This window comes from Canis aureus, chromosome 17 (assembly GCF_053574225.1).
Source record: "Canis aureus isolate CA01 chromosome 17, VMU_Caureus_v.1.0, whole genome shotgun sequence".
Taxonomy (NCBI): domain Eukaryota; kingdom Metazoa; phylum Chordata; class Mammalia; order Carnivora; family Canidae; genus Canis; species Canis aureus.
This window is the reverse complement of record NC_135627.1, coordinates 11,851,287-11,866,454: the sequence shown is the minus strand read 5'-3', so window position 1 is coordinate 11,866,454 and position 15,168 is coordinate 11,851,287. Positions and strand designations below refer to the sequence as shown.

Sequence of the window (15,168 nt, the reverse complement as noted above, 5' to 3'; positions counted from 1 at the left end):
ATCAGAAATCTAATCACTGCATATGAGCCTTTGTGGCCAGCAGGTGATTTTCTTGAAACAGTATGTATTATAGGTATATATCTTTATTTAAAAGAAGCTTGTGATGTGGATGACCATCCCTATATTTATTTATTAATAAGTGTTTATACAGTGAGGTAAGCAAATTTAGATGCTGCTTATCCACCATCCCTCTGTTCTTTTACTTTTAAGTTTTGGCATAAGAGGTTTGGCTGAACAACTTAGATTTGCTACATTCATAGAAACATATATAGACTAATAAAGGAAGTAAGCATATTTATATCACTGATTTATTAACTAAAATAAATAATATATATAGTCATACCTTCTCTTGAATAAGAGGTCATGCATGCTAAAGAGCCCTGAAGTAATTTAATTTGCTTTTATAATATAATGAGCTGTAATCTTGTATTCTTGCTATTCTTGAACTTTATTTTAGTTCAGTGAAAAAGTTCAGTGAAAAAAAAAACATCAAGTCCACAGGGTAAGGATGGGATGTGACTAGATGACTTAGCACATTTGCCAGGGGCAGTGAATGCCAGTGTTTGCCAGGGAATCCTGAAGTCTTCTTGAGATGATCTCATAGGTAACCTCAATTTAAATTGACAGGGAGGAGGTTAAAAAAAAAAACCTATGCTCTGAAAACTATAAGATATTAATGAAAGGAATTGAAGGCACAAATGGGAAGATATACCTTGCTCGTGGATTAGAAGAATTAATATCATTGAAATGTCCATACTCCTCAAAGCAGTCTACTTACTGATTCAGTGTGATCTTTACCAAAATACTATAGTATTTTTCACAGAACTAGAACAAATAAACCCAAAGTTTGTATGGAATCCCAAAAGACCCCGAATAGCCAAAGCGGTCTGAAGAAAAAACAAAACTGGAGGTATCACAATCCAAGTTTTCAAGATCCACTGCAAAACTGTAGTAATTAAAACAGTGTGGTACTGGCACAAAAACAGACACATATCAATGGAACAGCATAGAAAGCCTAGAAATAAACTCATATGGTCAATTAACCCACGACAAAGAAGGCAAGAGTATACAATGGGGAAAAGAGAGTGTCTTTAAAAAATTGTGCTGGGAAAATGAGACCACTTTCTTAAACCATATACAAATATAAATTCAAAATGGATTAAAGACCTAAATGTGAGACCTGAAACCATTAGACCCCTAGAAGAGAGAAAACGGCAAGTAACCTTTTACATCAGCCTTAGTGGCATATTTATGGACATGTTTCCTCAGGCATGGGAAACAAAAGCAAAAATAAACTTGGAATTACATCAAAATAAATATCATTGTCCTTTTGCACAGTAAAAGACATATTTTATGTGATTTCATTTCTATGTGGAATCTACAAAACAAAAAATACAGAGAACAAATGTGATTTGCTAGAGAGGAGGTGGATGAAAGATGGGCGAAACAGATGAAGGGGATTAAAATGTACAGATTTTCAGTTATAAAATAAGTCATGGAGGTGAAAATTACAGCATAGGAAATGTAGCGTGTTGTATGGTAACAGATGGTGATTATATAATGGTAAACAATGAGAAATGTATAGAATTATGGAATCAATATGTTGTACACCTGAAACTAATACAACACTGTGTTAGTTACACTACAGTAATAAATTCAGGGGGGGAAAGTGCCCACCAAAAAAAAAAAAAAAGAAGATGAGACAGAGCTAAGGAGCTAAGGTTGATGTGAATAAGGTTTGAAGTCAGACATGGTGGTTGGGTTATGTATGCATCCTTAAAGTGAGGTTGGCTAGACTCAACCCCAAGTAGAAGTAGAAGTTAGACTTTGCCAGATACAGTGCTCTTCTGAAAAGGTGAAGTCCTATATGTATGTGTGTCTGTGTTTTACTCTTTGTGGATTTTGTCAGTTTTTTTTTTTCCTTTCTTTTCATCCTTTAGTAAAGGACAGGGAATTGAGGGTGTCATGTGTGTTTTAATGATATGATCAGACCCCTGCCTCCCATGCAGCACATTCCCTTTCTCAACTATGCTGGCTTTCTTTCAGTTCCTCTGTCAGGCTGTGTACCTTCACACCTGCCTGAGGACCTTACCCCATGCTGTTCACTGTGCTGGAAGTACCAGCGCATTCTCCCTCCCATCCCAGGCAGAGCCTTCTTTATTTCCTCTCCATCCTCAGTTCTCCCAGCTGCACATTAATCAGGTGGAACATTCAGAGACATGCTGTCGTGTGGCCCCAGTCACAAAATACTTCATTTTACAGAATATTTCTAACGTTTCAATAAGTATATTTGAATTTTGTTTGGAATTGCATTAAACCCAGAATTAACCATTTCACAATAGTCTATCAATAATGCTGTGAATTCAAATCATATACATATCATTTGTCATTTCGTTGTAGGACAAATGGTACTTAAACTTGCTTATAAACTATTACAACTTTTTTTTTTTTTTTTAAATCAAAGATGTTCTCACATCTCTGCCAGTTTCATCTCCAACTTTTAAACCGGAATAGGAGGAGTGCTTTCATTTTTTACTCTATATACTTAAAAAAATGTTTTTAAGTGGGGAAAAGAAATTAGAGAGGAGCAAAGGAGTTTGAAAAGTTGATAAGCAAATTTATTCTGTGAAGTGGCCGAAACCCTTCCACTCTTCTTTGTCGCCTGATCTGACACACTGATCTCCCCACCCCCACCCATATCTCGGACCAGAAACTGTGATGCCAGGGGAATCCTAAAGATTTAGGCCTACTGTGGAAATTTAAATGTGTTGTACTTTAGGTTTGAGGGTTCCTAGTTTTATAACCAATTCTGAAACTGGCTGCAAGATAAAGGAGAATCCCCCCCTTATGCCCTTCCTCTCCCCAGTCCCATGGATTGAAACTGGCCCAGAACTTAAGGGTTTGTTTTATTTTGAAGTAAAAAAAGATTAGAAAAGCAGTGGTTTTGATGACCTTCCTTTGATGGTAGATTTATTATGCTGAAGCAAACATCTTGAGAGCCGGGCTTATTCAGGGAAGTCCTATGATGTGCATCTCTGATCTGGATCACTTGTGTAGGGACTGTCATATCATTTACTGGTGTGATTTTCTAGGAATGGGCCTCTAGTGCTGTCTGAAAATTTGTTTAATGTAGACATATATGGTCATTTGGTTTGCTTTGAAGAAAAGTCTGTGTGTTATCCCACTTTTGTTTTCTTCTACAGCCTTTGGAGGTGAGAAGTGGAAAACAAATGTTTTATTGACATCATTTCTTTGTCCTGGGTAAGTGAACATTTCAATAGTAACTTTCTTACATTATCATATTTTAGCTCCCAAATTTTCAGTCTCTTAAGTCTTGAATCTTCTCTGTCTCTAAACCATGTACCATAGAAAATTAATTTAATTTTTTAAAAAGAGATAAAAATTGAATATTTAATAAACATTTGTGCAGTGATTACCACATGCCATACCTGGAAAAAGTATCTTTGGACATGAGAAATTGTTACATTCCGTTTCTTAAAAGTTTGTTTCTTAGACTTTGTAAGTTGGTCTGGCATGTTGTTGTGTAAGGCTGCATTGAAAGCTTTTGAAGCAATTTTCACCTGAACATGGTTCAGGCAAGCAAATATTTTCAGATAGAAAAATGTTTGATAGAGGGCAGCCCCGGTGGCGCAGCAGTTTAGCGCCTCCTGCAGCCTAGGGTGTGATCCTGGAGACCTGGGATCAAGTCCCACATCAGGCTTCCTGCATGGAGCCTGCTTCTTCCTCTGCCTGTGTCTGCCTCTCTCTCTCTCTGAGTAAATAAATAAATAAATCTTAAAAAAAAAAAAAAAATGTTTGATAGAAAATTTTGACAGAAATCAAAAGTATTGCAGCTTTTAAGCCACCTAAGTGTCCATTGATAGATAAGTGGGGTAAAGAAGATGTGTGTGTATGAATATATATATATATATATACACACACATAAATACACAATGGACTATTACTCAGCTATAAAAAAAAAATGAATGAGCTCTTGCCATTTGTGCCAACATGCATGGACCTAGAGAATATTTTGTAAAGTGGTATAAGTTAGTCAGAGAAAGACAAATACCATATGATTTCACTTATATATGAAATCTAAAAGCAAATGAACAAAACAGAAATAGACTCATAAATAACAGAACAAATTGGTGGTTGCCAGAGGGGAGGGGTGGGGAAGCGGATGGGCAAAAAGTCAAGAGAATTAAGAGGTATAAACTTCCAGTTGTAAAATAAATAAGTGACAGAGGTGAAAAGTACAGCATGAGGAACATCCTAAGCTAGTTCTTTTATATCTGTATCAACCCTTTGATTTATCTTCTTCATTCCACCCTTAAAAGTAGGTGTTCACCAGAAGGATAGTGAAGTAATGAGAGAAGGAGAAGGAGGGAAGGAGGGAGAGGAAAAGCACACAAGAATGCACCGAGAACCCAAGGGCGCAGAGAGAATTGGTATTCATCTAGGAAAAGAAGTACCATTTAATGACATGAAATTCATGTAATTTTATGGAAATAAACACCTACATATAGTTATTGCAGTAGACACAACCAAATGGCATTTGATAATACTAAACATTGTTTCCACATTTTAAAAGAATTTAATGGAGAGAGATGCTTCCTTATATTAATAAAAATCTCAATTTAGTTGTGATATAATTTGTATACAGAGAATATCAATAAATTTCAACTATAAAACATGGAGAATTAATACAAGTTTGGCAGTATGTCTAGGAATCAGCTAATATTCCAAGATTATGAATACTACCAATAGCAAATTCCATGTTTTCGTGGTAGTTGTATTTGTTTTGGGAAGAGGACTCTATTCACCAGGAGTATTAGCCACAGGAAACCTTCACCATACCTGAAATAACTTGTCAAAACATGCGCCATTCATGTGACAAGTTTACAAAGCTAATTAACTAGTATGAGTTACAAATTCACCATGTTACTTGATGAGAGCACCAAATGTATGAGGGGTTTGGCAGTGTACTGTGGCTCCTAGCACAGAAAACATAGAAATAGACCAGATATTCATAGAGGCATGCTAGGTGTGACATCACAAACCAGAGGAAGTGTTAGAGGATGCTGGTAAATTGTCTATATGAAAGGAGAAACTCTCTTACCAGTCACACACAAATCAGTTCCAGGTGCAATCTAAATATAATGGGCATAACAATTGGAAGAAAATATAGAAGAGTATCATCATGATCCCAGGTTAGGAAAGACTTTTTTTTTTCTTTTTTTTTAGATTTTATTTACTTATTCGTGAGAGAGACAGAGGAGGGGCAGAGACCTAGGCAGAGAGAAAAGCAGACTGTATTGCAGGGAGCACGATGCAGGACTCAATCACCAGACTGGAATCACGCCCTGAGCCAAAGGCAGATGCTCAACCGCTGAGCCACCCAGGCGTCCCTAGGAAAGACTTTGTCTTAAATTACACAAAGAGTAAAGGGAAAAATTGATGACTGATCACATTAAAAACTGTGTGTGAGGAATGTAGAAACAATTATAGTATGATTACAGCCATGTTTTTAAAAAGGTACTCATAGGGCAGCCCCAGTGGCGCAGCGGTTTAGCGCCACCTTCAGCCCAGCGTGTGATCCTGGAGACCCAGGATCGAGTCCCACATCAGGCTCCCTGCATGGAGCCTGCTTCTCCCTCTGCCTGTGTCTGTTCCTCTCTCTCTCTCTCTCTCTCTCTCTCTGTGTGTCTCATGAAAAATAAATAAAGTCATTAAAAAAATATATATATATAAAATTAAAAAGTACTCCTAGAAGAAAGACTAAAGGGAAATTTAGTACACACATTCACTTGTTTGGGTTCATAAATAGCCATAAACTGGGAGAACAAGATATTTAACAAGGAATTATTAAATAACTAGAATATATAAATAACTCACATCTATAACTTTGGGAAAGTTGTACAACCCAAATGAAAAATGAGCAATAGATGTAACCAGCAAGTCACAGAAATAATACCTATAAAGCTAACAAGCACAAGATGTTCAGCAGTAGTCATCAACAGGAAATGCAAATTAAAACAACAGACTTGACAATCCAACGCATGAAGAAATTTGTAAAGAGGGAACTTTCAGGGACTCCTGGGTGGTTCAGTGGTTGAGCGGCTGCCTTCGGCTCAAGGCATGATCCTCGGGTCCAGGATCAGGTCCCATATCAGGCTCCCTGCATGGAGCCTATTTCTCTCTCTGCCTTGTCTCTGCCTCTCTGTCTCTCTCATGAATAAATAAATAATATTTTTTTTTAAAGTTAAAAGGAAAAGGGGTAATTTTCATAAATTGCTGGTGGGAGTTTAAGTCAGGCAGAACCAATCTGAAAAGTAATTTGGCAGTTTTAAATTCATACACCCCATAACTCAGCAGTTTTGTTTTCTTTGTATATAACACAGAAATTATGGTATTAATTACATATGATTGATACTATATCATTTGCTTCTGACTCAAGTTTTACCCAAAAGCCTATTGTATTTTTCAGGATTGTGTTTGCTGACTTCTTTATAATGAATCTGATTCTCTGGGGAGAAGGATCTTCAGCAGCGATTCCTTTTGGAACACTGGTTGCCATATTGGCTCTTTGGTTCTGCATATCTGTGCCTTTAACATTTATTGGCGCATACTTCGGTTTTAAGAAGAATGTAAGTCTATAGGTGTAAATTTCAAATAAATTCCAGCTATGGAAGTTAGCATATGCCACCTTAAAAGATAGAAAAGTATCTTTTAAAAATAGATGTCTAAAAGATATATGCTTACCTGTGTGGTCTGGATTTCACAGAAAATGGATGACCTCTTAGTTTGACTGGAGTCATTCTTAAAATAGCATTTTTGGGGTATGGTAGAAAAAAAGTCACAGATGTAAATTTAGATTTTAAAGTTTTGTAAGTAAAATAGGAAATGAAATGCTAATTCAAACTAATGAAAACTTTGACTTTTTAACATTAAAAATAATTGTGTAACTTTTTTTCTAACCTAAAAAGTATGGCATTTTTTCCTTAGCATTAAGTATTTGGTTTGGGAGGGTTTTTTTAGGTTTTAAAAAAATTTTATTTAAATTTAGTTTGCCAACATATAGTATAACACCCATCATCTCATCATGTGCCCTTCTTAATGCCTGTCACCCAATTACCCTATGCCCCCCTCCCAAATTAAGTATTTCTCCATTACTTAACAAAGTAAACTAAGAGTATGGGTTAAGAAGAAAGCTGTAGGAAAAGGGACTATAAAGTGACAGCCATTTTTTTTTAACGTGTAGCTTTGTAATAAATTTTATATGGTTTTCCTGCTAATACTTAATTTTAAGGAAGATTCTCAGCAAAGCTCAGTCCTTCCCTCCCCCAAGTCTTTCTCCACCTCTGCTGCCCTTTTCTGCCCTCAGGATAAGAGGAAAATGAGAATTTATTCTTCACTGTCCTTCCCACTTCACTATCCTTGTTCTTCCTGAAAACATCCGGTCCACAAGGTTAAAAAATATATATAATATATATTATATATAATATATAATGTATTACTGTCATACACTTTGGAAAGGGGACCTAGAATGTCCTGGCAGAGACTGTCAGTGCTTCGCTGTCTCCACTACACCTACCATGCCAGCCTATTCCTAAGATTTTTCAGTTCTTTGGCATTTTGTTTAATTTATTATTTTAAGTGTATGTACTATAAATAGTGACCTGACAAGATTTAAAACTTTTTGAATACATAGATAAATAGGTTTTTGAAACTCTAAAAATATGCCTGTTAAAAATATAAACACTGAAGAACAACATGACAATTCTCTACCTTTACGCATGCATATCTACATGTAAAGTAATTAGTCCATGGAAATAAAATCTCAATGAGAATACCAAGTTTTAAGTTTTTGACGTATCATCACAAAAACTATGGAAGTATGCTTTTGAAAGAAAGTGAATTTCTACATATGTACCTGTTTTACCCCTCAGCTATGTTTTAAGTACTTTAAGTTTCACTTATTCTTATTCTACCAGATCATGTATTGTGAAAGGGAGAATGTTATCAATACCTTATGGTCATAAAACTTCAGATAGCCATTCATTGTTGCCTTTGTGTTCTTAAGTCTTAGTAGAATTGAGATTTTTTTAATAAAGATGGCATTGCCCATCTCCAAATAAAAACCTATTACAATTTCAGAACCAGCTGATTTCTTACAAGTATATAATTAAAAGGGAAAACCTAACTCTACTTTTGTCTTAACTAGTATTTTTAAGTATTGTATTATCTCCTGTGTATTTCTTACTTTATCTAAAGCCATTAGTGGATAACTGCTGGAAACAGTTGTGGCTTGCTGCAACAGACAGACTGAATATTGTACTGATAGAGTCTGGGTCATTCTTTCTAAATACACATTTCAGCTTGATGACTGAAGTAGACTTGTATTGCCAATACAAGCATGAAAGCTGAGAAAAAGGCAAATAGTCTAATATAGAGAAGAATTTTTAAAATAGATTAATTATGAATCCATTCTTTTTTTTTTTTATTAAAGGCCATTGAACACCCTGTTCGAACCAATCAGATTCCACGTCAGATTCCTGAGCAGTCCTTCTACACAAAGCCATTGCCTGGTATTATCATGGGAGGGATTTTACCTTTTGGCTGCATCTTTATACAGCTTTTCTTCATTCTGAATAGTATCTGGTAAGCTAAAGGTGAAATCCTCTTATTCTCATTACCATTATATTATATTACCATTATATGTAGTAGCAGCTTGCTTTCTTTGTTTCTCTGGATGACTATCTTATAAACTGTTATCCAATAATCAAAAATATTAAGAGCCAAAAGGTAATTTTATCTTTTACATGTGTGAAAAAGAATAGTGATAACAGTAGCTGTTATTAATTGAGTACTTATTAATTCTCTTAATTCTCTTAATTCTCAGACCTCTGTGAGGTGGATATTATCCTCATTTTAGAGAGAGGTGAAGCATTGGATGTTAAGTAATTTATTTGTGTCACACAGTTACCATGTAACAGAAATTAACCTATCTCTCCAAACCTGTGTTATTAAATAAGTAATCTGTACTGCTTCAGAGAAAAGATACTCTGAGCTTGTTATAAAAGGGATTCGAACTAGCATTGGGAGAAGCATGGAGGTAGATGACCTTCAGAGTTCTTACTAATCCCAGGATTCCTTCATTCTCTTGATTTCTTATTTGCACGGAGAAACTTATAGTGCTAATTTTGAGCCAGTTTATTAGGGTATATATACACTGCAGTATATCATTATTAGTTGATCACATTGGTATGTTAGAATAAGTACCAAGGTTTGCAGTAGCTTAAAGTCAGAACTGAATCTGAGCTTTTTAGCGATTAGAACATATCTTTCCTTCCTGATTTTTATAGCATTTTCACAACTCACTGTTTCTTTCACACATGATAGAAACTATGTACGACATGGAACCCTTTTTTAGTTTGGCTCTGCCTGTCCATTAATTTTTTATTGAAATTATTTGCCTCACTGGTAGACAATTAGACTAAGCATATTTGAATAAGAGTTTCAGGTTCTATGTGAGTGAAAAGGCAAAATCCAATGACATTGCCATATCCTTTCCTCTCCCTGCCCCACCCGTACTCCATCACTGTCTACACCTATGAGAATTTGTTGTCTTTGATTAGTTGGGGCAAAAAGCAAACATTTCCCAGTTCAGGGAACATGAAAGGATTGTGTCAGTTACTGTGTCAAAGAGAAAATGTTTATAGTTTAATCTTGATGTGTTCATTATAGGTCACACCAGATGTATTACATGTTTGGCTTCCTATTTCTGGTATTTATCATTTTGGTTATTACATGTTCAGAAGCAACTATACTTCTTTGCTATTTCCACCTATGTGCAGAGGTATGTATTAGTAGTGCTCATTTATATTAATTTGTAGACAGTGTTTATAATTTTGGCATAAGCCAACTTTGAATAATACTAATTGAACTAATTTCTATAAATATGTGTTTGTTAAGATAGAAATTGACCTGTAGTCCTAAATCAAATGTAGCTCTCATTAGGAATAGATTAAGATAGTATCTTCAGTTCAGTATATTTATTTAGAGCTTAAATTTAAAATGTTAATTTCCTGAGAATAGCACATTATGCTGAGTTTTCCTTTTTGAGTTTTTAAATGTCTAAATTAAAAATTAGTGTTCTTCATGAAATATAGTTATTTCTAGGCTGGAAATTTAGTAAACATTTTTAAGTGAGAAAATTCATTAAAACATTTCAGTGTTACATTATAATGAATTCTATTCATGGCAAACTGATGGCATTCTTTTTTTTTTAACTGATGGCATTCTTATGTAGAATTAATTTTTAAAGGTCTAGATTGTATTAAATCATTTATTTTATAGTTATTTTCTGTATAGGAGATTGAATCTATTCAACTTGAGATGCTTTTTTTTTCCAAAATTAAGGTTAAATTCACATAATTTAAAATTTAACAATTTTAAAGTGAACAATTAGGGGACTTATTACTACATTCATTTACAGTGTGGTACAACTACCACCCTTCCTAATTCCAGAATATTTTCATCACCCTTAAATAAAACCTCATACCCATTAAGTAGTTACTTCGCCTTTCCCCTCTCCCTCCCAAGACCCTGGCAATCACCAGTCTGCTTTCTGTCTACATATTTACCTATTCTGAACATTTCATATAAATGGAATCCTATAACATATGGCCTTTGTGTCTGGCTTCTTTGACTTAGGATGTTTTCAAGATTCAGTACTTTGTTCCTTTTTGTAGCTGAATAATATTCCATTGTATAGATATACCCAATTTGTTTATCCATTCATCTGTTGATGGAAATTAGGCTTGTTTCCATCTTTTGGCTATTGTGAATAGTGCTGCTATGAACATTCAGGTACAAATACTTGTTTTGAGTACCAGTTTATCTTTCTTTTGGGTATATACAAAGGAGTGGAATCGCGGAGTCATGTGGTAATTCTTTAACTTTTTGCAGAACCACCAACCTTTTTCACAATGACTGTACTATTTGCATTCCTGCCAACAATGTACAAGAGTTCTAATTTTTCTACATCCGTGCCTACACTTGCTGTTTTCCTTATTTATTTATCTATTTTTCATGTCAAACTGCTTTATTACATCTTAAATAACAATAGTTTAATATAGTATCTATCTTGCATCCAGCCTCCTTGCCATACATTGACTTTAAAATTAAATACAAACAGTGAAGGGCACATGGTGCAGAGAGCTCTACAAAGGTGTCAATGGAAAGGAAGGAGGGCTCGTGTTTATTTTCTCTGCCAGATCCAGACATACTGCATGTCACAGGACAATTCTGTACAGGATGCTGCAGAAACAGAATGGAGAGAAGCCACCACTGCTGCTGTGGAGTGGGATTGGGTACAGGGAGGTGGCCCATGGCTCTGCCATCCAAACACTGCTGCCGGACACACTGGCCTCCAGTGGGACCAGGGAGGTCTGTGTGTTAGAGAATGATCTGCCTCAGATGCAAAAGGCTGGCAAAGACAGGCCATGATGAATTTATAGAGGAAGGCCAGGGTCTCCATCCCCTGCCCCCACCACCACCCCCACCCATTAATCCAACAATTTTCATTTGGAGCAAGACTCTTTTTTTTTTTTTTTTTTAAAGAAAGAAACAGTAACTAATCCCGCTGCCCAAGCATGTAGTGCTTCTGGCTGCACTGCTTCCCAACACTTGTGCACAGAATAGCAGCAGTGAGTGGACAGAGCCACAGTGGGTACAACTGTAAAGAGGTTATTTCTTAAAAGAAAAAGAACATCTAAGGATTGAGTCCTATATGTGCTTTTGAGTATTTCTACAGCATGCGATTCTAAGAGTAAACCCACCCAATATGGCAAACGATGAAATTTTTTTAAATTTAACTTAGAAAGTTTGAGGTCATTATTTTCAAAACATTGATTTGTACATGGTTTCATACACAAATAATTGACTGACTATCCAAGCACAGGACAGGCGCCTCTCTGGAAAACAGGTTCCTGATGGGGCGGCGGGCAGGGCGCAGGATAGTGTTAGGCTATTATTACGAACTTCCCTCTGACTTCACAAGGAAACCCAAGGCGAGATTAAGAACTGAACTGAGAAGGCAGGGAGGACAGGTCAGGGAGCAGACGGTGCCTAATCTGAGTTTACTATTCATCATGCATTCAAGACCAGCCATAGCATGTGCTTGGTTCCTTTCCTTATTAGCATCTTCCTTTCTATGCTATGTTTATGCCTAACAATTATGTGACATGAGACAAAAAAAAGAGACTCAATTTATATCATTAACAATTTCAGAGAGGCTGTACCAGACCCTCTTCCTCTGTGTAACTACTGAATGAAAGGAATAGATTTTAAAAAGGAAATATGGGGCAGCCTGGGTGGCTCAGCGGTTTAGCGCCGCCTTCAGCCCAAGGCCTGATCCTGGAGACCCGGGATCAAGTCCCACATCAGACTCCCTGCATGGGGCCTGCTTCTCCCTGTGCCTATGTCTCTGCCTCTCTCACTCTCTCTCTCTATCTCTCATGAATAAATAAATAAAATCTTAAAAAAATAATAATAAAAAGGAAATATGGGATCCCTGGGTGGCTCAGTGGTTTGGCACCTGCCTTTGGCCCAGGGTGTGTTCCTGGAGTCCCGGGATTAAGCAAAATCCTGTTACAGACACAACCTGAAATTTAGAACCTATTACAAGATAAAATCCTCAACTTGTTTGGCATGAACAGCACAAAATAGGGTCACTGACCTAAAATTCAAATGAACTAGTAAAAAAAAAGTGTGTGTCTGCCTCACAATTACACTCAAGTTTATCTGCTGGTTAGCACATTTATTACAGTATTTCCTTTTAAATTCATCCAAGACAAAAAAAAAAAAAAAAAAAAAAAGGACACAAAGACAATGGTCCCGGGAGGAATGGACAATTTGAGTTTACAGCACAGAGGTTCTTCCCTCCTTGGGAATTGTGCTCTTCATTTTAGCAATAAGTGAAGGAAAAGGTCTTGCCCTTTTAAAGTTCTGAGGGGGTGCAGGGCATCCATGTTAGTAGGGCTGGATTGGAAATGCTGTCACTGTAACGCTTCAAGGTTGGAATGATCTTCCAGTCGCCACAGCGTCTACTTGCTGTCAGTGTTAGTTCCAGATCTTGAGGAAGCTATCCCAGGACCGTGTCGCCGCAGCCATCCCATCGTCAGTCACCCCCAGGCAGCTGACACGGTTGTCATTCCCAGCCAAGACACCTGCTCTGTCGGCCTTGAGTGCGTCCCACACATTGCAGTTGAAGTCATCGTACCCTGTGAGGAGGAGGCACCCGCTCTTGGAGAAAGACACCGAGGTGATCCCACAGATGATGTTGTCATGGGAATAAGTCATGACCTCCTGCTGTGCACGAAGGTTGAACAGCCTACAGGTGGCATCATCCAAGCCAGTGCAAATGCATTGCCGTTTGGAAAGAAACAGATGGCATTGATGTCGGACTCGTGGCCGGTGAAAGTTTGCCGGCACATCCCTTCTTGCACATCCCAGAATTTGGCTGATGCATCACAAGCAACAGAGACAAACAGTCTGGTGTTGGGAGCGAGAGAAGGGCTCATAACATCCCCAGCGTGTCCAGTGAATGTGGTTGTCTGCTGGCTGGTCTCAATGTCCCACAGAGCACAAGTGGTGTCCCTAGAGCTGGTGATGATCTGATTGTCATCCAGGAAGCGGCAGCAGGACAGATAACCTGTATGTCTGCCAGTTCACGGCTCACACGTACATTCCCTTCACGAGTTTTCAGATTGTAAATGGAGCAAATGTTATCCAGGCCACCACAGGCCACATAGTTCCCAGAAGGGGCATATGCACAGGTCATGACCCATGAGGAACGCAGAGGGTTGGCATGGACCTAGTTTGTAGCGTAGCTATCCCAGATGATCAGTTTGTTATCCTGTGAGGCACTGACCAGAAGCCTGGAATCTGTGCCCCAATGCATGGCATAAGTTTTGGCCAAATGCCCTCAGCGTTCTCCTGGTGTGCATCTGGATTCTTCCTACTGGGTCGATGTTGTTTGTGATCTGAGAGATAGTTACATCTGCACATGCCTTTCTAACATCCCTAATTTGGTTTTTAAGCTGCTCGGCCTCCTGCCATAACTAGTCAAGTTCACTCATCTTCAGGTCCTAGTGCTCTTCAATGCCAACTCAAGGAATCTGAGATCTTAATTCAGAAGTGCTTCTGGTCTGGTCTCCAATGCATGAAAAATTGTCATCCCAACTCAGAAACTTCCATAGAGGAATTGAGCAGATATAGCTGATACCACTTCCGTGTGCTGTATAATTTAAAGGACTTGAGACGTGTCTCAGACACCTCAAAGAAGCATACGGGGAGGGAGTATCCCCCAAGTCCAAGCGCGGCCACCACCCGGGCAGAAGGGTCAGCCTGTTTTCCTTTTTAAAACAAAACTATAGCAATCTCCTAGTAGGTGTGAGGTGGTATCTCACTGTTTTGATTTTCATTTCCCAGTGACTAATGATGGTGAGCATCTTTTCTTATGCTATTGACCATCTGTGTATCTTGTTTGGAGAAATGTCTATTCAAATCTTTTGCCCATTTATGAACTGGGTGGTTTATCTTTTTTTTTTTTTTTTTTTTTGAGCTGTAAGAGTTCTATATATATTCCAAATACTAAAATACTAAATACTAGATCTTTATCAAATAAATGAGAGAAGACATTTGCAGATATTTTCTCTCATTCTTTAGTTGTCTTTTTACTTAATAATGGCCTTTATGCAAAAGTTTTTGATTTTGATAAAGTCTGACTTCTCTATTTTTTCTTTTGTTGCCATATCTAAGAATTCATTGCCAAATCTAAGGTAATGAAAATTTACCTCTATGTTTTTTTCTGAGTACATAGTTTTAGCTTATATATTTGAGTCATTGATCCATTTGAGTTAATTTTTAGTTGTGATAATTAGGAATCTACCTTCATTCCTTTGCATGTGGATATCCAGTTTTTCCAGTACCATTTGTAAAAGAGACTATTAGTCTTTTTCCATTGGGTGGTTTTGTAACCATGTGGAAAATCCATGGGTCATAGATGTATGAATTTATATCTGGATTCTTAAGCAATTCTATTCTGGTAGTGTATATGCTATCCTTATGCCAGTACCACACTGTTTTGATTACCATAGC

The 15,168-nt window shown here is 37.2% G+C and overlaps 1 protein-coding gene and 1 pseudogene across 1 annotated transcript in view; one reads left to right on the top strand and one right to left on the bottom strand.

Moving 5' to 3' along the window:
- TM9SF2 (transmembrane 9 superfamily member 2) overlaps window positions 1-15,168 on the top strand; it is a 63,208-nt gene that overhangs the window by 41,616 nt on the left and 6,424 nt on the right. Inside the window, exons 12-15 of the mRNA XM_077855090.1 lie at window positions 3,204-3,261; window positions 6,491-6,650; window positions 8,513-8,664; window positions 9,751-9,862. Coding sequence (XP_077711216.1) covers window positions 3,204-3,261; window positions 6,491-6,650; window positions 8,513-8,664; window positions 9,751-9,862 — 482 coding nt within the window. The remainder of the gene's footprint in view (window positions 1-3,203; window positions 3,262-6,490; window positions 6,651-8,512; window positions 8,665-9,750; window positions 9,863-15,168) is intronic.
- LOC144287781 (guanine nucleotide-binding protein G(I)/G(S)/G(T) subunit beta-1 pseudogene) lies at window positions 12,927-14,302 on the bottom strand (annotated as a pseudogene).